The 22,279-nt window shown below is 49.3% G+C and overlaps 2 protein-coding genes and 1 long non-coding RNA gene across 8 annotated transcripts; 1 reads left to right on the forward strand and 2 right to left on the reverse strand.

Annotated features, from left to right (window-relative positions):
• Positions 1-2,094: 2,094 nt before the first annotated feature.
• Positions 2,095-11,066, forward strand: LOC125980580 (uncharacterized). 3 transcript variants are annotated; one of them, XR_007485672.2, is made up of 5 exons: positions 2,102-2,558; positions 2,640-2,740; positions 6,292-6,587; positions 10,398-10,460; positions 10,549-11,066. It is a non-coding gene; the product is annotated as an uncharacterized lncRNA (long non-coding RNA). The 3 variants fall into 3 exon arrangements; XR_007485671.2 differs by having other exon boundaries at positions 2,247-2,558; positions 10,398-11,066; XR_007485670.2 differs by lacking the exons at positions 10,398-10,460; positions 10,549-11,066 and having other exon boundaries at positions 2,095-2,558; positions 6,292-7,249.
• LOC125980577 (cofilin-2) lies at positions 4,477-8,341 on the reverse strand. Its single transcript, XM_049739909.2, has 4 exons — positions 8,088-8,341; positions 6,244-6,554; positions 5,503-5,579; positions 4,477-5,246 (listed from the first exon to the last, which is right to left on the reverse strand). The coding sequence occupies exons 1-4, from the start codon at positions 8,088-8,090 to the stop codon at positions 5,134-5,136; spliced, it is 504 nt and encodes a 167-aa protein (XP_049595866.1). The 5' UTR covers positions 8,091-8,341; the 3' UTR covers positions 4,477-5,133.
• Positions 9,100-22,154, reverse strand: baz1a (bromodomain adjacent to zinc finger domain, 1A). Of its 4 annotated transcripts, XM_068652947.1 has the most exons (29): positions 21,987-22,154; positions 21,649-21,775; positions 18,953-19,231; positions 18,672-18,824; positions 18,213-18,314; positions 18,049-18,136; positions 17,870-17,986; positions 17,409-17,610; positions 16,919-17,013; positions 16,713-16,851; positions 16,493-16,624; positions 16,017-16,337; positions 15,788-15,953; positions 15,624-15,724; positions 15,316-15,413; positions 14,904-15,145; positions 14,389-14,609; positions 14,129-14,259; positions 13,944-14,059; positions 13,620-13,717; positions 12,872-12,957; positions 12,602-12,766; positions 12,339-12,520; positions 12,064-12,156; positions 11,182-11,315; positions 10,609-10,796; positions 10,451-10,538; positions 9,755-9,971; positions 9,100-9,462 (listed from the first exon to the last, which is right to left on the reverse strand). In XM_068652947.1, the coding sequence occupies exons 2-28, from the start codon at positions 21,759-21,761 to the stop codon at positions 9,790-9,792; spliced, it is 4,032 nt and encodes a 1,343-aa protein (XP_068509048.1). In that variant the 5' UTR covers positions 21,762-21,775; positions 21,987-22,154; the 3' UTR covers positions 9,100-9,462; positions 9,755-9,789. The 4 variants fall into 4 exon arrangements, with proteins under 4 accessions (XP_068509048.1, XP_049595816.1, XP_068509049.1 ...); XM_049739859.1 differs by having other exon boundaries at positions 9,100-9,971; positions 17,409-17,589; XM_068652948.1 differs by having other exon boundaries at positions 9,100-9,971; positions 16,919-17,002; positions 17,410-17,610.
• Positions 22,155-22,279: the final 125 nt, after the last annotated feature.

Consider the following 22,279-nt stretch of genomic DNA (forward strand, 5'->3'; position numbering starts at 1 on the left):
CTTTGACCACATAAAACCACACAAAAAAAATAAACAAAGACTGTCTCACAGGTATGAAAACAAAAAAGGAGCATCCTCCTGGGTGACACAGTCACCATCCCCACCAGCCTCAGCTCCTCCAACCACTGCACCCTCTGCCACTGCTCCTCTAGCCACTGCCCCGCCCCCTCTCCCACTGCTCCTCCAGCCACAGCTCCTCCAGTTACCACCCCCTCTGCCACTACTCTTTCAGCCACAGCTCCTCCAGCCACAGCTCCCTTTTCCCCTGCTCTTAATACCTCAACACCACCACGACTGTCTTTGACCTTTAGACAAACGAGGGAAAATGTGGGCAAATGTAAGATGTATTCATGATAAAACTGTAAACATGTTAAGACATACATTATGATAAGTGGCACATAGGTCTTGTACTCATAAAGTGTTTTATAAATGCCACTTGCTGCTATGGAATGAACCACATTGACACTGACTTATTTTTGGCAGACGTTCAAGATGCCTGGAAGGGAAAGCACGTCCATGTTCTCCTATCAAAAATCAGGGCGTACAAATTGTTCTTTTGGGACATTATAAAAGTTTGACCCAATTCTGAGCTTGAATCAGAGGTAAAATGATGGTTTCATATCTAAAATTACAGGTTATAAATGCTACCTTCTGTTGTTGGTGAACAAACGCAACCAAATCAGTGTTAAAGAGTTCAAGAGTTTTTTATTCGCCATGTTTGAGCGTGCCAAACAAGGAATTGTGTGGAAAAGGTTTCCTATATTGATTCATTTGCAATGACTAATTTATGAAATGGGAAGAGCCAGAGACTCAAGGTCTGTCTGTATTAGCACTGTTTATTGAAATAGTGTTTCAACAACATTATTAAGAGATTATAACAATTTTATTAAAAAACTCAATTGGCATTAATTTTCTTCTTTACACATTTTATTGAAATTATTGACAGACGTATTTTTTTCTTCTGTATATTTCTAGATCAACCCGGTGGAATACAAGTTTATTGTTGGCATTGTCAATGAGCATAATCATTGGAAGCTGGCGGTAAAGAAATGTTTTAAATGCCACAAGAGGGAGTTACATTACAGCAACAAATATATAGTTATGTGCAAAATGTTTAATAATTCATGCATATGAGGAATAAAACCTCATATTTTGTGTATAAAATATAGGCAATCATGCCAGGAGAAAAAAAGGTCCTTACTACTTGATCCTCTTGGTGAGTCTCAAACAGACATTAAAAGTCAGAGTACTACTGCGATATCAACATTTAATTGAAGATGTGCGCTTTCTTTTGAAAGTGGACAAGGTTTTTGTTTTTATCAATACAAATTATGTAATTGACAGATAAAACTTGAAATTTGTGTTGATATGTACTGGCTCTTATATTTCACGTCGTTCATGCACAAGAAAGGGTGCAATGTTTCCAGGTGGACTGTCCCAGGCAACAAGATTCAACCTCTTGTGGTCACAGGGCCACCGTGAGGATCGGTTCCCCCCCTGTAATTTGGCCTAGAAATGAGGGAATATGTTCAAATTTGCCACACTACCTGAACAGACCCCCAGGAAGACAGAAAAAAAGCCAGTCGATGTCCAGGACTCACCGTTCTCGAAATGGGAGGGGGGCACAAATTCTCACGGGTTGACATATTTTTATAGAGTTCCTGTTACAATTTTTATCCCCAGTCCCCACCACCTGTCACTTTGCTTGGGACAAAAGGAGCCTTCAGAACTGAAATTTCTTCTCAATTATTCATTCAAATCAATTCACTCAAATCATTCTCGTTATGAAAGATTTTATCACAAAACATGTCTTTTTCTTAAATGAACACGTTTGACATTGCTATAATGTCAGCGTTTAATTATAATGCGCTGTCATTTTAAAGCAAATTAATAAATGCAACAATATTAATTTGCTTTGAAAAACCTGAGTAATAAAATGGATGGATGAATTATGATCACAATTAAGAATAAAGTCTCCTTTGTAATATATACTCCTTGTAGCATGTAACGGTACCCAAAAGGAGGAGTTTCTTTGCATCGAGGTTTATGCAAAGAGCTCACGTAATTATATCGTTGCTTTTTGGTGAAGTGAGTGAGTGTTCCGTCTGTACGACTGGTCTTTGAATGCACCCCGCTTCAATGGCAGAACGCGGATGAATTTAAAGACATCAAATGAGAATAATCCTTTATAAAAATTAAAATTGACTGACGCAAACGTGAATTCTTCATGTTTTTATTGAAAACAACATAGTGCTGACGCCGGCGGACGCCGTACGGCATCGGTTTTTCGCTTTCCAAACAAGCTGTGCGCGCTCCCGCGGCAGGGGGAACAAAATCTCACGGGGGAACCAAATCGAGCACAACAGGGGGAACCAAATCGAGCACAACACCTGTTAACTCGACACGGATTTTCCAAAATAAAGGTTTGCAGGCTCGTGTCTTCCGCGATGGCTTGAAGAGGTCCTAGATGCTAATAAGCTAAGCTAATGATGCCATTTGTGAGGTTTGACTCATCATGCAAACGGCGTTGAGCTTCGAGGCGGAGTCGGCGTGAAATGGTGAGCCGAGCTTGGGCCGTCACCGCGACGCAAATAGAAACAGGATCACATTCTCAGTACACTCCTGCCGCTCCATTTAAGGCCAAGAATGCGCACCTCGCAGGAAGTGACTCCACTCACGCAGGAAGCTGTTGGCAGGACCTTCGCGTTGACTCTAAAGGGGATCTCGTCACGCAAGAGAGGTCCGAACGAGGTTCTAATCACAACACACAATGCTGCTCTACTTTCGTTCAATTGGTCTCGATGACATTTTTGGTACAGTTCTGGTGGTTCAAATGCAGTTTAGCTAGGGTGACCAGACGTTCTCTTTCCGGACATGCCCTACTCTCGAGACAAAATGGGGGTTCTGTTTCTGTTGAAAGTGGTCCAAATGCAGCTGTGCAGAAGCCGAAGGTTCAAACGATGTTCGGCTGAAGTCACATTGGTTCGACATGGTTCCAGCAGAGCCAGAGGCAACTTCGAATGAGATTCTACTCAGTGGTTTCACTTAAATCTAAGCGGTCTTAACAAGGTCCTGGACCAGGGGTCACCAACCTTTCTTAAACCGAGAGCTACTTCCTGGGTACTGATTAAGGCAAAAGGCTACCAGTTTGACACACACTTCTGAAATAGCCAATTTACTCAATTTAGCTTTCACTTTGTTATTATTGTCATTTCCAGTTCTCATGTATGTGATTTTAACAAGAATAGCAAAAATAAAGTCAAACCTCGGTTTTCGACCACAATCCGTTCCAGAAGGCGGTTCGAGAAGCAAATCGGTCGAATTCCGAATCCATTTTTCCCATTACAAATAATAGAGAAAATTTTAGTCCGTTCCAAGACTAAAAAAAAAAACCCCTTTTTTTTTTTAAAACATTTTTTTCATTTGCGCATTTTTCTCCGATCGCGCAACTGCAGCGCACCGCCGAACGCGCAACCGTAGCACGTCGCCGACCGCGCAACTGCACAGCGCTGGTCGCATTATTGTGACAGAGCCGTCGCTGAAATTTAGAAAATATTTTTAAAGTCCTGATGTACTTTCTAAAATTTAAGTGGACTTCAGTGCTCGGGGAGCTTTATTTGGTCCGATCGCGCAACTGCAGCGCGCCGGGCGCTCAGTGTCGCATTGCTTTAAGAGCGTCTTTGTGTTTTAGGACGGCTTTTCTGCTCCCACTTGCTTTCTTTGGAGGCATGATTAGGGATTAATACAATCCTCAAAGTAACGAAAATACAATTACTACAGATTCAGTCGGCATCCGGGCCGCGCGGTCGGGTTTTCTCGGGTCCTCCCGGCTCATCTCGTGAGGTTCGACCTCCGAATTTTGTTCAACAACCGAAGCATAAAAATCTCGAATTTTTTGTTCAAATTCCGATTTGTTCGAGAACCGGGACGTTCAGAAACCGAGGTTTGACTGTAAAATAGATAGATGCAGCTCACTGACAAGTGCCGCTATTTGAGCTAATTTTAGAACAGTCCTGCGGGCGACTCATGCGGACCTCACGGGCTACCGTGTTGGTGACCCCTGTCCTGGACAATCAGATCATACGGTACGAACAAATCTACTGCCGTCAGGCTGTTCTAAATGGGTGGCAATAGAAGAACAGGCTATGACCCAAGCCGTCATGATTCTACTTAAGTCAGAGTCCAAATGAGATGTCAGGTTCTAATGAGATTCGACTGGCATTAAATTGATAAAGGTGAAGTTGTCCTTGTAAAGTAGTTCGACTGTCGCCAAGGCGGTTTTAACAAGGTTCTCCCCAATGAAAAGTCGCCCCAATCAGGTTGTGGTACTGCCAAAACCGATTTTAACATCGATCTGCTTGAATCTAAAGTAGTTCCATAGAGGATATTCTCAAGTCATGGTGGAGTCCAGACGCTCCTTGCAAGCTTCCGTTTTTGTGAAGCGTCCGCACGTGACAGACACAGACGAGACGGGAGGCGGGGCCACAAGCTTTTATTGCAGTGTGGCTTCCTGTGAGCTCACAAACAAGGTTCCACTGTAAGGCTGTGGATGTTGTCGCCGCGTTCTAGTCATCGCTGCTCTGTCTCTCACCGGGACCCGATTGGGGGGTGGGGGGTGTGTGTTGTCGGATCTGCTTTCCATAGTGTTACGCTTCCAAAATCAAAGTGCACTCGAACAACGTGTGGTGGCAGTTACATTCAAAGCAAAATGTAAGGCGGCCAGGAGAGAGCTAACGCTAACGTTGCTGTGATGCATAGAGGAGCCACGCGGCGACCAGAATAAATTAGTCACGTTAAAAAAATAAAATAAAAATTCCTCACAGTGGGAGGCAGAGGTCTTTTTTGGCAAAACTTGGAGACGACCTTTCCTGACAGGTCAGCGATTCATGTGAAAAAAAAAAGTGAGAGGGTTTTGCATATTTTAAGTTACTGACATCTCCTTCATTCAGGGAACAAAAACAAACAAAAAAAAAAAAAGAAAAGAAAAAAGATGGAGGGAAAACAACGAAGCAGAGAGACGCCGACTCCTTCATGTCATGGCCACACACGGCAAGTGGTGGTGTTCTGGTGGGATCGGGAGGGGGGTGAGGTTGGCTCCGGATGGCACGGCGGGTTGGCTGGGCGTCCGCGACATCACAGCGGCTGCCCTTCCAGGGACACCACCACGTTGCCGCCCAGCTTCTCGGCCAGTGTGCTGCGGTCCTGGATGTCGTCCAGCCCGTTCACCTGCCATTCGTGCTTGATGCCTGTGAGGGGGGGGGGGTTAGGGCATTGTCAACCCACTCGGTCAACGTCATAAACATAAAAGCGGCGTCGTGAGGCGGTGACGTTGTCAACGCGAGAGAGCGCCATCCCTTTCCTGGTGTCGGCCATTTCTCTGTGTTAACTTGTAAGGCCAATGCTCAACTGGTGGCCATTTCTCTTTCCAACTCACTTCGTTGCCACAAACGCGACTTTGAGCACAGCCGACGAGGCTGCCGTTGGATGGCAGGGGATGCTCACCTGTAAACTTTTTCTTGATGGCATCTTTGGAGCTGGCGTAGATCATCTTGCTCTTGAGGGGCGCACCCTCGGGGGCCCTGTGAGGAAACCAGCAAGGAGTGAGGTCGCGCGTAGACCAAGCGACTTTGCTGCCGCGTCAGAGTACTAACCAAATTAGCCTGTTAGCGCATGGGTTCTGCTCAACTTAAAGTGGTTCTAACCACATTCCCATGAAGTTGTTCGGGAGCTTCTACTGTCTTCATATCGGTTGTACTCATGTCAAAGTGGTTCTAGGGAATCCTAAATGGTTCAAGTGAGCTTCTTTGAGGGCCAAACTGGTACTGATGACATGATCACAGAAGTCCTTCTTTGGTTCCAATCTGTTTCTTCTATGAAAGGGGTTCCAATTAGGCATCTCCAACAGAAAAGTGGATTTGAGGAGGCGCCAATGAAGCCAAAGTGCTTCTAATGAGGTTCTACTGAACTCACTATAGTTCCAATGCGGTTCTGTTTAAGTTGTTAAGGTTTGAGTCAAACAGGTTCTCTTCCAGAGTCCGCATTCTACTGATGTCACAGTGAACGCCACGAAAGTCATTTAAGTGCGACTTAAGTCAAACAGATTATGATGCGCAGTAAACATGCTTCTGACAAAGTTCTGCTCAAGTCACCACCACGTAGACCTAAGCAGGAAAAGAAAACCCAGAGCCAAGCGGGTAGGCCGCGGGGACAATTAGTGCAAGGACACCGCACGCATGCACACACCAGAAGATGAAGACCAGATCCTCCTTCTTGGACTCCTTTGTCTCGTAGGTGGCGTCATAGAGTCCATATCGGCAGTCGTCGAGCGGGAGGAGCTTGACGAAGCAGGCGTAGGGGTCGTCCACCGTCTCGCCGATATCGCCCACCAGGATCTGTTTGTTCTCCTCCACAATGATCTTCTTGCGGTCGTCACTGAGGCAGAAGAGCACCGCCTTCTTACGCTGCTTCACCTCATCCGGCGACCTGTGCGACTTGCGCACCTTCATGTCGTTGAACACCTTGATGACCTCGTCATTCACCGTCACACCTGATGCCTGGGGACACACGTGCGCCACGTTACCCCGCAAGTACGATTGCAATGATGCAACTTGAACTTGAGAACGTCAAGAAGTAATTGCTTTGCTTCCATGCACACTTCTTGTAGGCAAGAAGGCAGTAAAAACTAGATACAATTAAGACTGTCACAACTGCACAAGAAAATCATATTCAGTTGGTGGTGGCCCTCCTCAAAATAACCAAAATTGCTTTGAGTTTTGCTGATTAAATGCAGACGCTGTCTTACAACAAAAGTGTTGTTAAAAAAAAGACAAATTTGATGGTTCAGGTTCCATTTGGAACCATTTCAATGGCCCAAAACAACAATGTAATCTAACGGCGGTGTTGATATATTAACAATATTGGCAAGGATGATAACAATATAAGCTAATTTGCAAGTCAATGTCTCAGTCAATGATGTTATAAAAAATCTCCAGCATCTAAAACTGCAACAAACGTGCATTTCGAAACCACTTCACTAGACCACAGTGGCTTTAAGCAGGTTCCTGGTCGGTTCCAGACCGGAGGGATTGTTAGCTTTACATCAGCCGGCTGTGGTCTGAACTGGACTTTGGCGCTATGCCGGACTGGGTCGGGCCCACTGGACCCTCAGCACTGGCTTTGCCTGGTGTCAGGGGCAGGCAGAGCCCCGGCCAGAAAATGATTAAATAAATCCCCTTTCTATGATTTTCAAGTTGACTGAGTGTACTATTTAGACTCTAAATATGTCAAATATGTCAGGGGTGTCAAACTCATTTTTTTCGCAGGCCGCATTGTAGTCATAGTTTCTTTCGGAGGGCCATTATGACTGTCAACCCAAATAAATGTATGAGCACCTCATATTATATACAGTAAACGCTACAAAACAAACTGACAAATAACTCGTTTTCAAATCAGATGAGTAAAAACTGGTCAAAAATAAAAAATTAAAAAAAAGATATTAAAAGTGAAGATAATTTGCAATTCTAGTAATGACACACGAATTTTATGCACAATTTGTCTTCGCGGGACACATAAAATGATGTGGCGGGGCGTATCTGGCACCCGGGCCTTGAATTTGACACCTGTGATTTAGAGCTTCTCGTGCACACTTGAGTAGTCGGACTACTCAACGTTACCATAACGGGATTTGTGTTGAAGGTGGGTCTTTTCCAGCATTCATTTGATACCTGGACATTCTTGGCCCGGCCCGGCTGCTAGCGCTGCCCACCGCCCAGCTGCGACGCTAAAATGGCCGCCCCGAGGCATAACGGTCCCAGTCCCGGCGTGGGTCGGAGCACGCCGCTAAAGGCCACCAGCATAAACTGGTCGGAATCAAGTGGCGCCGGTCTCTCTCAGGCGCCGGGCCGACCACCCGAGTAGTGTTCGGTCCGGTATTCACTAAGTGGAGCGGCGTCGCCGGCCATGCTGGCTAACATCACGCTGGCCGCCAATCAGCTACACGAACACACATACACACGCCACGCATGCTTCATGTGGGAAGCCGGGAGGCCGAGCGCAGCTGCCAATCCCGTCGAAATGTTGGCTCTTACCATTCTGTCCCGGACTTTGTCGGCTTCGTTACGCCGTCACAAGGCTTCGGTAAAAGGGCGGAAGGTAGAGACTAGCAAAAGGATGGACAGCCGAGAAGGAGGGCAGGCCGGGAAGGGGGAGGGCATGAGGGGGAAGAGGAAACCTGCCAGGGTTCGGAAGGGGCGGGGCTACAACCCAACAAACGAAGATTGGTTAGTGAATATTAATGGCGATAATTCCAATCAGTGCTCGTATGGCCTCCACGTGCACGTGACCGGCGCCGTTCTCGCGTGAGGGTTGGTGTGATCAGACGCCAAACTCAAAACAAATGTCAGCCGTTCACCAGCCACAGAGAGTAAACGACGGAAGTGACGCAGCCATGCGAAAATAAACAAGCCGTTTATCACCGGTAATTGGAAAGTGAAATAAATCAACACAATTTGTTGGGTGGTCAGGTGACTTTGTTGGCGGCTACATTTCCACTTCAATTTAAGTGCAGCGAAAATCAAGGACAGAAGTATGATTAATATCCCTTCAAAATAATTTATAACTTAAGTTAATAAAACACAACACAATTACTTCTGTACATTTAAAGTCCCATCCATCCATCCATCCATTTTCTGTACCGCTTGTCCCCTCAGGGGTCGCGGGTGTGCTGAAGCGCTATCCCAGTAGTCATTGGGCAGTAGGCGAGGGACACCCTGAGCCAAGCCATTAGCAGGGCACACAGAGACTAACAACCATCTGCACTCGCAGTCAACACTTACGGGCAATTTGGAGTGCTCAATCAGCCTACCATGCATGTTTTGGGGTTGTGGGAGGAAACCGGAGTGTCCGGATAAAACCCACACAGGCACGGGGAGAACATGCAAACTCCACACAGGGAGGGCTGGAGGTGAAATCGAACCCACACCCTCCTAACTGTGAGGCGGACATGCTAACCACTGCGTCACCGTGCCGCCCCATTGTACCTGTCCCAGCGTGGGTTGGAACACGCCGCTAAAAGCCACCAGTGTAAACAAAATAAATACGTTATGGTATAAAACACTTTATTTTCCATAACAAGCAGGCTGCACAAAGTGGTGACAGCAGCAATGTCATCTTTCAGTCAGAAATAAATAAGGAGGCAAAACATTGCACTCCAAAAACACACTGGCAAAAAGTCCACAACAAAAGGGGTTGAACACATGAACAATGCTAAGCTAAACTAAGCTAAGCTAGGCAGTGGGATGTTTCCCAAAGAACACAAATCAAACTCTAAACCAAAACAACCTTGGTAAGTTTTATGATCACAAAGACAAAATGAAAATGTTTTTCTTTTTTTCCTCCAGTGAGTGTGTAGACTTTTTTAACGATGACACACCTGATTTCCAGCTTGCAACATTAGTGACGTTTCTGTGAGAAAAACAATGCGGAATGAGCAACAGAAATATTATTTGGTAGCCAGCAAGAATATCACTACTTTTTCATTGTTGTCCCTGAGAAACGCAAAAGATGAGCGCGTGCGTTTGCTTTCAGTGCAAAAAGATTCAAGTCAAGCACCATAAATAGTCACACGCTGAACATCAGCAGGTCAGAGGTCAGTAGTTGTAACAAGGTCAGCGGCGGGACAGGATAATTCTCTACAAACTGTTCTCACGATGACCTCTGACCCCTGCAGTCCCATGAAATGTGATGAACGAGTCACCTCAAGATTGCGACGTGTGTGAAATAGTGACAAGCTCAGAGGCGAGCTCGCTTGGCGGTTGGCGCTTGGGTTGGGGCATGCTCTGACAGGCCCAACTTGCTGAGCTGGGCGCGGAAAAACTGTTGAAGGCGCACTCCTGCCTTGGCTTCGTTGGTGTGGCGAGCATTGTACTGGAGGCAGTTGGAGAACATCAGTTCCACGTCAGAGATGAAGTCACCTGCGCGGGACGGAAACAAATCAAAGGATGAGATCGACTAACAAAATGGCGGCCGACTCGGTGCTATGACACAGCTGATGAGTCTAGCGAATGAGCGAGAGGGAGTCAATGAGAATGTGCGCGAATGGGACGGTGCAATCAGCTCGGAATCACTTGCCACTTGGCCTGAGTGGCTGGTGCCAATTCCGATCTTAACCAGAAAAAGAAATGTGCTAATAGTTTCATCACCTGCTTAATTTGAAAAAAATATCGTGACTTTCTTTGCTGCCTTAACACAAAGGCAGAACATTTGACAGTTTGTTGTCCTTTAGGTGGAGAAATAGGTAGCGCAAAAGCTGCCAAAAAAAGAAAGAAAAAAAAACCTAAGTTGCAAATGTAGAAGGAACGCATTGCAAGAAAATGAATTAGTTTTTCTCTCCATTTCAGGCCCATTGCTCCCGATTCTACGCAGTCCCCAGTGAGTCCCGTTGGTGCATTACCTGCGTTGAGGTACTGGCAGTTGTTGACTTTTTCTCGGATGATGCTGAGCGCGATGGGTCTGCTGATGATGTCATAGTAGTCGGGCACCTGCGCACAGGAAGAGTGAGACGGGAAGTAGCATGGTGGCGACGGCGAGGTGGCCAACGGGAGAGCGAACCTGTGTGCGGGTCACCAGCTTCATGAAGGGCCAGCTGTCATCGTGGCGGACCAGCTCCACCACTAGGAGCTCGCACGCCGACAGCTCGTGGACGCCTTGGTTCCTCCCGGACGAGCGGCGGCTACTCGAGGACGAGGCGGCGGCTAGACGGACTAACTTGCGAGGTTCCGATGGAGTCAGCAAAGCGTCTGGGGGAGGAGGCACGTTCAAGCGTAAGCAATGTCTTTATGAATTAATAATAAATGAGGGGGGAACTAATTCGATGCTAAACAGCTCATTCTCAGATCACCTGATCAGCGATGCCAGATAGAATGATACGGCTCAATGAATTCATTCATTTTAATGATACGACTAGAAAAAATATTTTGACTTGTAATGTCATGTCCAAAATGAAATTTGCGACCTTGAATGAACCCTGATGGATGTTGCTACAATACACCCAAGGGATGTGTCGGCCATTTTGCATTCTTACAAGCAAACATCAGCTCCGTGAGAATTTGCATAAGTGTGGGAAGTGCTGAGGATGCAAGCGTCTTTGCCTCACTTTGAGCAAGGTCATCTTGGCAAGCGTACCTGGGGTGGGCGCTCTCTTGCGCCCCGATAACCTTCTGGCGCCACTGTCGTTCTTACTGCCGGACGGGGGCGGGGCCTTGCCGCCCGACGCACCGGCCCTGAACAGAAGCGACACATCCTTTTTCCCCGACAACCTAAGAGTGGAATTATATGTTGAAAAAAAGTACTATAAATATACTACATGCAGGGCCGTTTTTTGCTATGGGCAATATGGGCAACCGCCCAGGGTGCAATCCACGTGGGCGCAGAAGCGCTCCCAAGAGAAAAAAAACAAACAAAAAATCACCAGTTTTCTAGCTCATTCAGTTCCATCTCAAGTCTGTTCAGTGGGCACTGGGTCACCCTTATTGTCACGTGAAATCAATTTGCTGCTGAGAGTTGTGTCGGGTCGGGGTTCGTGCGTGCGTGCATGCGTGTGAGGAGAGCAGCCCTCTCGCACCGCCCCTCCCTCCCCACCTCTCTCGAGCAGGCAATAGGCGGGTAGCAGAGGCCGGAAAAGAAAAGGGGGCGAGGGATTCCAAGGCCACACAACTGCTTCCAAATAAATTGTATTTCATTCATAAAAATAATACCTATTCACATGTAATGAATTGGGTGATGTGAAAATTTTCCTCAAAAAAATAATTTAAAAAAAACAGACAGTGCACGCACTACGTTATGGCTGCATTACCTGATGCACGTATATGTGACGTGATCAATGTTAAGTTAAGGTTGTTTGACGGACCGGACGGTGTTTGCAAAATGTTTTTTGTTTTGGGAGTGGGATGAGGGTGAGGGTGGTGGGGTCACCCAGGGGCGCCAAAGTAGCCAGGACCGCGCTGTATACATGCATGTAAAAATAATATGCCACCAACAGCGCTACTGAGCGATGGCATTACGTACTTGGATTTCCCATTTGACGTGGTGAATTGCTGACTTTTGGACGTGGCCTGAGTGCTCCTGCCTTTGGGGGTCGCAGCCTGACTCTTCCTGGTACTGAAAAGCAAACATTTGCCATTTTGAAAAGCAGCTCACACGAAAAGGCGTCAATGACCGTTCACAGCCGAAGACGGGAATGGACTATAATCAGGCCGGCTAACGACATCAAGGTTGTCAAGAGCAGCTCAAACTTGCAAAGTGCAGCGGCAGAGCCAATGTCAGAATAGCGCAAGACTCGCCTCACAACAAAATCGGGCTCTTCCTCTTCTGACTCCTCTTGGTCCTCGGACTCTTCCTCAGACATCGTCTCCTCTTCCTCATCTCTGTCACGGTCCAGCAAAGACCGCCGTCGCGAAGGAAGGCGGCCGGACCTCTTCTTGGGCCGGCAGTCGGAACAGAACCATTCGCCCTCTGGAACGCTCTAGGGAGCAGAGCAGCAGTGAGCTGACGCACGTAAGTTGCTGCACGCAAGCCCCCTGCGCCGGGCTCTGCCAGCGTGCACCTTGAGGCGTGGTCGGAGGCAGCGCATGTGGTGGCCGCGGTCACACACGTCGCACAGGAGCATGGTGTTGGCATCGCCCTTGCGGCGGCACACGCGGCAGCGGGCGTTCAGGACCGAGCGAGACCACCGCACGCTTCTCTCCAGGATGGCTAAATGAACAAAAACCTGTAGGCGTACGTGTGCGTACACACGCACACGCATACACACGCGCACACACACAAATGATTCAAACGGAGCCATCCAAAAGCAGAGGAAGGCGTGACCAATGACCTGCGACAGACTGGAAGACGACAGCAGAGACTCCCGCCAGCACTCCAGCACAGACTTGGCAGCACGACTGCTGTCACTGACGCTGTCTTAGAAGAAAAAGAGAAATAAAATGTAGTCAGTGAGCCAAATAAAAGATAACAAATAAAAGGGCAAGACAGGGAGGGAGAGAAAGAGCAAAAAAGAAAAAAAAGATCGAGGGACACAAACAAGGGAAAGACAGTGACAACTAAAAAGTTAAACTGAGTGTGAAAGGGTGAACGCTAATGAGAGAATGGAAAGAGGGGGGGAAGCATTGCTCAGGCGATCACGAGGACAGCCTTTTGCCAATCGTACCATCGCTGATATACTGCTCATTGTTCTTGCCTTTTTTGCTCTTCTGCTCTTTCTTGGACTCGTCCTCACCTGCGGTGGCGGTGTCAGCTGCGTGTTAGCTTAGCATTAGCTTAGCTCCCTGCATTTATTCCACATCGTCTACGTCTTCTAAACATTCGTTCTCTTGTGAAAATGATTCTGCCGCGTCCATTTGTACGTCTTTGTGTCAATCGATCGGCTGTCTGCCTTTTGCGGTCTGACGTTCTCCAACTCTTGGAAGCATCTCATTGAATAACATCTCCGAGCGGTCTTCGTAGGCATCCGGCTTGATGCCTTATAGATGCTTGACGTCTCATGCGAGTTCTCTATGCCCACTCGCGTCCTCCAAGCGGTAGCCACTGAATGTAGCCAATGAGTTGGTTAGGGGCGTACCTACCTAGCGGAGCTTTGAGGAAGCGTCTCTCAATGCCGCGCTCCACGTGTCCCAGCGCCCGAGCTAGACTTCTCACCGCCACCATCTTATCTGCTGGCAGCCTGCACACACGCATTCCTGTCAACATTTGCACCCCTCTTACATCGGTCACTGTCGTCGTCCAAGTTTATTTGTCCATCTTCAAACTTATCTGTCTGGAATTTCACACCTGTCACTCTGTTTTCTTTGTCTTCACGCCTGTTTGCTTCTATTTCAGTCTCATTGGCATCGTTCTGTGTCTGTTTTTGTCATCATGGGTCATACAAGTTCCTATAGTCGTCCTCGTACCCGTGTCCGGCGTTCAGGCGAGTCGAGTTCTCTGTCGGTGCTTCGCTTCCATCAGGACTCAGCAGCCGGTAGTTTCCTGTCTTCAGTGCCGCCCGCCACTTGCGTCGGCCCATAACCTGCAAAAGAGTCGGTGGGGCCAGCGTGGATATGACATCTTCACCCGATGACACGAGCGCTCTCTTTACCTTGAGCGTTCCCAGCGTTCCCTGGTGGATGCGGTCTTCGATGTCCAGCAGCAGGTCTCTCAGGCGCCCCACCATGAGGGTCTCAGCCGCAGCAGTGCATTCCGGGACAGACCGGGATGACTCGGGATCGTCTGGACGGAGGCGACATGAACGCTATGAGGAGATGAAGTGCGCCAGGAGGCATGGCCATAGTCGTGCTCCAGAGAGATCCCAAGAGGGGAGGGAGGTCCCGGCCCCAAAAATAGGGGGAAGATTGGTACCGGTGCAAGTGTACTTGCTGCGCTGGCAGGCCTGCAGAACCTCCTGCAGACGCTCACGCTCCTGCTGTAGCGCCTCCTTCAGGCCACTTTCGCGATGGCCTCGTGGGTTCAGTGCGTCCAAAAGCTGGTCCAACTCCTCCACCGAGCTGTAGAAGAACCACTGGTTGGGACGGTTGACCGGTGGGCCGCAGCAGTGCAGGGGCGCTGGACTCGAGCCGACACTGCCAGGACAAGAAAGAGGCGTCATTCTGGACCAGAACCAAAACTGATCGGTGTGGAAGGAAATAAAATAAAATTCTATTATGCACCTCTCATATGACCTCAAAATGATTTTACTTAACTGTGACAGGTTAACCAAACTTTCCATTGCGGCTAACGATTCCTTTAATGACCAATCATCTCTCAATTACCTTTTTCAATGAATTGATGTGAGGATGGCAAAAAAGCCGACTTCCCTGGAATCCTTTGGGCCCAAATGATTTCAAGCATTAGTTTCTGAGTGACTTGCAACCAACCTTCCCTCTGCAGGCTCCTGCTGGACACGCTGGCCATCCTCCAAGTCGGTGGCGGCAGGGTCCGGGCCGGTTTTAGGGCGGGGCCGCAGCATGTCCTCAGTCAGGCCAAATCCGTCCTCCTCCACAAAGAGCGCCGAGGCCGAGGGGAGGAACCAGTAGCGTCGGTAAAGGCGATCCCGGCCCAGCGGGTGCAGGCTGGTGCAGGCTGCCGCCTTCTGGATGCGCTCGTGCAGCTCGCGTACCTGCGGCAGGGGGCCCAGACGCACATGACACCGACCGCAAACGGCTTTTTAGCACAACACAACTAGATTTGTTCTTCAAGTGGTCATCTGACCGCACCGGATCAGTCAGGCCCTACTTTGGACACAAGTGGCGGCTGCGCGGCCCAGTCACCAAATCGGTGTGGGCTCACCTTCTCCTGCTCCGCCTCCAGTTCCTCCGCCGTCAGCGCGCCAGGGGGGTCTGTTGGAGCTTTGGGGTCAGCGGTCGGTGGCAATTCTTTGACTTCGGCTGAGGAGAGAGACGTGTCCTCGGATGAGTCACCTTTGGTGTCAACATTTCAGACCTTTCAGTTAAATTGTGGAGGTCATTCTTGGAAAAAGGTTTCCGTAGCTCAAATGGCATCCGATTCAAGCTCGTTTAAAATTTTGGGGCCAAAACAAACAAAAAAATTTAACTTGTGGGATTTGGCGTGGGCCATATTTGCCACAGCAGCACAACCTTTTGTGTTGTTGGGGTGGCCCGACGCTTCCGCCATCCCATCTTTCATCTTAAGGCGCTGCTCTTGCTCACGCAAACGCTCCTCTTTGCGAAGGCGCACCCTGCAGGAGTCCACATGCAGCGGTCACAAAGGGTTGCCGCTAGTAGGTCGGCCAAGCGCGTACCTGCGCGCCGCCTCTTCTCTCTCCCTGCGGTGCCGCTCGGCCCGGAGCTCCCTCAGCTCTTGCCTGGCGATGCGTTGCTCCTCCACGCATTCCTCGATCAGATCTCTGCTGGACGCCAAAGTCAGCAGCTTGCCCGTCAAGGCTTGCAGGATACTCAGTTTCTCGCCTGGACAAACGCAATGCGGGTTGGCTTCCGAAGGCTTTGTGAGAAAAGAAGCCGGGTGCTCACCCGCCGTCAGATCGTAGACGGCTGTGCGCGCCAGCTTTGTCATCAGCGCTGGCCGGGCTGAGCAGAGCTCCACGCAGGGGTCGTCTGTGGACGTGAAGCCGCCCTGCCTCTGGTAGCGGAACTTGGGGTTGCCGTGGTTACAGTCGGCGCCGGACGCTAGGATGTGGAGCCGCAGGATTTCCGAAAGCGTGCAGCTGTCCAGGTCCACCTCGTGCAGGCCGCAGCCCAGGTGGAGCTGAGACCAGGCGGCAGCCGAGGTCACGTCGGCACTCGCGGCTGACGCCACCCGCTCCGAATCGTCGTCCTGAGCTTCCGACTGATCTGCAAATGCGTGCACACGCAACATCTTGCTCAATATCTGCCACACATTGTTACGTCAAGATGCAACGAGAACTCTGCAGGTGGCGAGAAGCAGAAACAAAACCACTGCATGAACTCATTGAGGTACTAAGGGGGAGGGGGGTGGAGCGTCTCACCTTCTTGCGCATCTTTGGCCGCCTCCTCTTGCTCCTCATCCAGAGCCTGAAAGATAGCTGTGATAAAAAAGAAGAGCATCTCACACAGAGGACCTTCCGGATCAGAACCCACGAGAGCCTCCTCCAGAACCTCTGCAAATGGAGCCAAAGAGAGAGTGAGGTATCGCAGGAGCAATTTCAAGACACGACAAGAATTGCAGCCAAAACTTTAGGCTCCTACCCAGAGTGACTCCTTCTGGGAATTCGTCCTTGAGGCCAAAGTCCTCGCCGAAGGCTCGCAAGAACTCCAGGACCATCAGGGCTTTCCCGAAGAGCTCGGCCGGCAGACGAGTCCTAACGGGCGTGGGAGCGGGCAGATCCTGCGAGGGGGGGAAATGAGAAGCTGACGGTACTCTTGCGGCGCCGACTGCGGCGGGCATTGCTAACCTTCAGGTCTTCACACTCCATGTCTTCTCTTGGTTTGTTCCACAGTTTCAGCCTCTCCACGTATTTCTTTTTCTCCTCCTTCAGCTTTTCACGCTCCCGCAAAGCCCAAGTGAGACATATTTCAAATTTTGCCCCAAGGCAATATCCTTCCTTGCCTTTTATTATTTAATGTGAATTTAAATTCATAACCCGGGTTGTTTTTTTATCAGGTAAAACTATTTTCAACGCTTTTGAATTCGAATTCAATACGATGGTACAAAATAAATCCCGACTAGAGATTTATTCAAAAAGAAAAACACAAAGTCAAGCGGCAAAGATGTTTTGATAGTTGTACTATGTTCATCTTGTTTTCAATTGTCAATTATTTTACTGGTTCTTTTATCACGAAACATGTCAGGTAATGAAAGCTGAATAATTTGTTTGTGATAAAAGAACCAGTAAAATAAAAGATATTTTGAGTTGAGGATTTCAATTGTTTGGGGAAGACTCACCAGATCCTTCTCCTGCTTGCGGCGCTCCTTCTCCTCTCTTCTCTTCTGCTTGTCCTGCTCAAAGCGCTGCCTCTGCTCTTCCTTCAACTTGGCCGCCTCCTTCTGGGCCCTCTTCAGCCCAGCCTTGGGTATCATCTCCTCCTCCTGCTGCAGCAGCTTCAGATTCTCCGTCGCCGTCGCCTTCAGCAACCACGTGCCGGCCTGACTTTTAATACGCTCAGGTGAAAACATTCGGACACCGATAGATTTTCGTCCGAATCGTCATTCATGTTTGATGTAAAAACAGACCCGATTATCTTTACTTGCATTTTTTGTAAAGATAATTGGTCCGCTTTCGCAGAGGACTACACAAAGCCGAGAATATTTCGATTTATCGTGTTAGTAGCGAGGCCGCTATTTGTGGCTTTGTCTCGCGAGGCGGGCTGCCCTTAGTAGGGCCTGCGCTAAAACTTGCCCGCACCTGTGCCAGCGAGCAGCCCGCCTCATTCTTGATGCTGCAGGGGAACCGGGGAGGCTCATCCGGGAAGAAGTGGGAAAGGTTCTGCTCGGCCAAACGGTACTTGACCACGCTGGATGCCTGGCGGAGGCAGAGAAAGTTACATGAGAGGAAGTGACGCGTTGTTTGGGGGGGCTCCTTACCTTGAGCCGAACCATCCCGTTGGCTGGCTCGAAGTGCTGCTTGAGCAGCAGCTTCAGGCGCTCGCGCGACATCACGTTTTTCCTGCGACTGAACACAGCAAAGGTGCTGCATCAAACCTTTGCTCAAATATGGGAACAGGAGGGCGGGTGGGGTGGGGACGCACCTGATCTGATTGGCTCTGACGACAAACGGCTCGCTGTGCTCCTCAGTCATGATCCTCACCTCGTACTTGAACGCCGATGGACTCAGAGGCCTCTTCCTTTTTCTGTTTACACACACAGTCATATGACGTGGCAAAGAATCATTTTAAGTGGCCCGCAAAAGCATGCCAGTAATTTTTTAACTCCTGTTTGAATCTAGTTATGCAGCAGAAAAATTAAGGCTCGGCTCAGGTGGGTATTTAGAGAACAATGGAGCTGAGCATTTCAGTAGCAGTTCTGATTCTATCAGTGGGCCAATACAATGGGTATAAACTATTTTGGCATCAGTGATTTTTTTTTTTTTGGTGTAGCGTTACAAGAGCCCAGCGATCACTTTCATGTTGTGGTTTCTCAAGCGCGCCGGTGGTGAGAACGAGTCAGACAACTCCAATTTGGGACTTGACAGGCTAACAAACTCGAACCTGCTGGGACTCTGAAAGGCGGCGGCTTCGTCATCATCGCTATCACTGATGACGATGACGTTGCTGGTGGCTGACTTATTATGTCCGTTAACGGTTGGTGCTCCGTTTGTGCTGGAATGTGACGAGTGGACCTGAAGGATTTCGCACATATGCCTAAAACACACACAAAAACGTGCATTTTGTGTGTGTAGAGTCGGGCATTGTGAGCTCCGATGAGTGGTTGCCTGCCAAGAGGCGAACCGTCCTGCTTTGCAGGAGACATTCGAGCGACTGCGTCCTACCTGACCTCGTCGCGTCCGCTAACGTCCACCGTCTCACCGGGGAAGAAGCGGTCTTTGGCAAAGCTGTAGACATCCTCGCAGAGTTCGCTCAGGCGGCTGCGACGGCCAAGTGCCGCCAGGTGCAGCAGTGGCCGCACCAGTGAGTGCGGAAAGTTCTGAAGGCTTTGCTTAGCCCGTCGCTCGCTCTCCACTGCCTCCAGGTAGGTGAGACCCGCTCGGCCTGTCAAGGAACAGCTCCACACCAGGCTGTTGCAAAGGATGGTCCTCTCGAAAAATTCACTGAGGGCAAGATGACGACAGATTTAGGGAACCAAAGTTTCTCTGTAGCCATCGAATGAGGACCACGAGTGTCCATTCATGATGGCACCGCGGACGGCCGCCTCGGTGAGACACTCTCTGCTACTTTGTCTTATTTTGTGTGTTTTCTGTGTCTTCTGCTGTCCATCCCGGATCACTTTTACCAGAGAAGAACTGTTAAACATTGGACAGTCTTCTCCTTGTATTTTCTCTCCAGTTTTCTCTGATCCAGACTGTTTGACGGAGATTTTAGCCGGAGCAGCGGTGCTATACAAAGCTAGCATGTCGAAGGCGGCGGCGTGGCAAACGCGCCGGAGCCCTCGTAAAGCTGAGGCAGAGAGGGTTCCGTTCTCCCCTACCATTAATTCATTTGGCGAATGTCCGCTCCCTGGCGAACAAGATGCACGAACTGCTGCTTCTCACTTCAAGGAACTGTTTACTGTTATTGTACTTTCCTGAAAACAGAGCTTTCTTAACAAGAATTGTGATTGAATTCAACCAACCTGTGTAAGTCTAAATTTTGTTTCGGTGTCTTAGCCTTTTCCTAAAACTGAAGAAATAAAACGAGCATGCGGTGAGTAAATTGGATAACAGGTGATTGGCTATGGCTTTTGCCGTGAGGCGCGGTTAGTGCGCTTCCCAAATTGTGGACCAAAATCCAACAGGACTCTCGGACCACTGTCTAGTTCATCTGATCCCGACCTACAGGCAGAAGTTAAAAACTTCTAAGCCTGTGGTGAGGACTGTGAGGAAGTGGACAGTGGAGTCAAAGCAGGACCTCCAAGACTGCACCGATTGGGGAGTTTTTGAAGCTGCAACTTCAGACCTGCATGAACTCACTGACACTGTCACATCGTACATCAGTTTTTGTGAGGACTAAGACCTTCTGCACGTACAACAACGACAAACCTTGGTCTCACCGATCCTCAGGAGGCTGCGCAAAGCTAAGGAGGAGGCCTACAGGAGTGGCGACCGGGACATGTTCAAGTAGACCAGGAACACACTGAACCGAGAGGTCAGGAAAGCCAAGAGGTGTTACGGGGAGAGCCTGGAGAGACACCTCTCTGCCAATCCTGATCCCTCAACAGTGTGGAAAGGTTTGCAGAGCATCACAGGCTTCAAGAAACCAACCCCTCATCCTGTGGAGACCCCCAAGGCTTGCAAACCAGCTAAAAAGGTTTTACTGCAGGTTTGAACAGTCCACCACACAACAGGACCTCCTGCAGCACAAGCAAGAGCTGGGCTGGAGCTGAACCCGCTCAAGACCGTGGAGATGACAGTGGATTTCAGGCGAGACCCTTCACCACTTTCACCACTCACTAGCAGCAGTAATACTATTCTCTCCACAGACACCTGCAAGTTCCTGGGATCCACAATCTCTCGGGACCTGAAATGGACCAGCCACATAGAATCTGTCCGGAAGATGGCCCAACAGAGGCTGTACTTTCTGAGACACCTCAAGAAATTCAACCAGCCACGGGAGCTGCTGAAGACCTTCTATACTGCCATCATCCAGTCTATCCTCTGCACCTCCATCACTGTCTGATTTGGATCGGCCTCCAAACAAGACAACACAGAAAGCAACGGACAATCAGGACTGCAGAAAAGATCACTGGAATCAACCTCCCATCCATCCAGGACTTGTATCTGTCCAGGACCAGGAAACGTGCAAGTAACATCTCTACGGTCCCTTCTCACCCAGGTTGCAGTCTGTTTGAACTACTCCCCTCCGGATGGCGTTACAGAGCTCTGTACGCCAAATCCAGCAGACACAGAGACAGCTTCTTCCCCCAGGCTGTCGCTCTGATGAACTCACACCACTCATAGAGTCTCAGAGACATTGCTGTGCAATAACATCATGCTCTGTTTTTCCTTGCTCTCCTGGGAGTTTAAGATCAGGGGATGTTTGAGAATATTTGTCAATTTTCGCCCATGTCCTGAGTGTTGTTAGTCACTCAAATGTTGAACAGAGGCTGAGTTGTACCGAAGTCAAATTCCTTGTTTGGCACGCTCAAATATGGTTAATAAAAATTCTTGAATCTTTAATCCACTCGCTCACGGTGCTAAAATCGAATGAAGTCAGCGTGCTCTTGCCCTTTAAGAAGGGAACGTATCCAACGTGCTTGGCCTGTTAGCAGTTAGCGGCTAAAAGTAGCTAACAAGTGACAACTAAGCGCCGAGCTAACTCTGCTAACGATACACCTGCCACTTAAGTGCTTCGATAGAAACACACATGGTTGTGAGTCAAGTACTTTGTGTGGGAGTTTATAGTGAGCTCGTGAGTAGGACCGGACCAACGTGCCATGACGTCACAGCGCCAGGCTCAGGTGATATTGGTGTCCGTGAATAACGACAGCCGTGGCGCTGGCGGACCAGCCAGCCGGCCAGGTCAGACTCACTCGTAGCTGCGGAAGATTTCATGGGTGATGCGGCAAAGGAAGACCTCCTCGTCGGGACGCAAGTCGGCCGGAGGCTCCTGGCGGACGAAGGCTTTCCTGTGAAGAAGCGGCATCTCGGGTGGCCTCTCTGGAAACAAGAAAAATAGGAGGGGGAGCGTGCGGCACAGCCCAACTCACAACAGAAGTCGAGGCGGACCCGGTGAGGTCTCATCTGGGCCTCCGAGGAGCTCCTCGTCGGCTCTTTTGTTTAGACGCGCGAAGCGGCCGCGTGGAAGCGAGCCTGCCGCTCGGCTCTTGTTTTAGGTTGACCCAATCGAACTCCGTGGCACCGGACTCACCTGTTCGGGCTCAGTATAACAGCGAAGGTTCGGTTACGTTGTGCCCCCTCGTCGTTTTTGTGTGTCTGCGTGCGTTTGTGGCAACGCCAAGTAATCCGCGAGGCGTAACAACAAACTGTCCCGGGTAGAGCGGGCTTCCTCACTGGGGGCTTGTTGACTAAGTTTTTGTCTACTTTACGTACCGGATCAAAACGCGGAAAAGTCTCTGTGCTAATGCTAGGCATCGTCGAGTGGCCCGTTCTGTGACGCCCAAATGTCTCTGAATGAAATCAGAAACGCTACTGACGGCACAA

This window comes from Syngnathus scovelli, chromosome 14 (assembly GCF_024217435.2).
Source record: "Syngnathus scovelli strain Florida chromosome 14, RoL_Ssco_1.2, whole genome shotgun sequence".
Taxonomy (NCBI): Eukaryota; Metazoa; Chordata; class Actinopteri; order Syngnathiformes; family Syngnathidae; genus Syngnathus; species Syngnathus scovelli.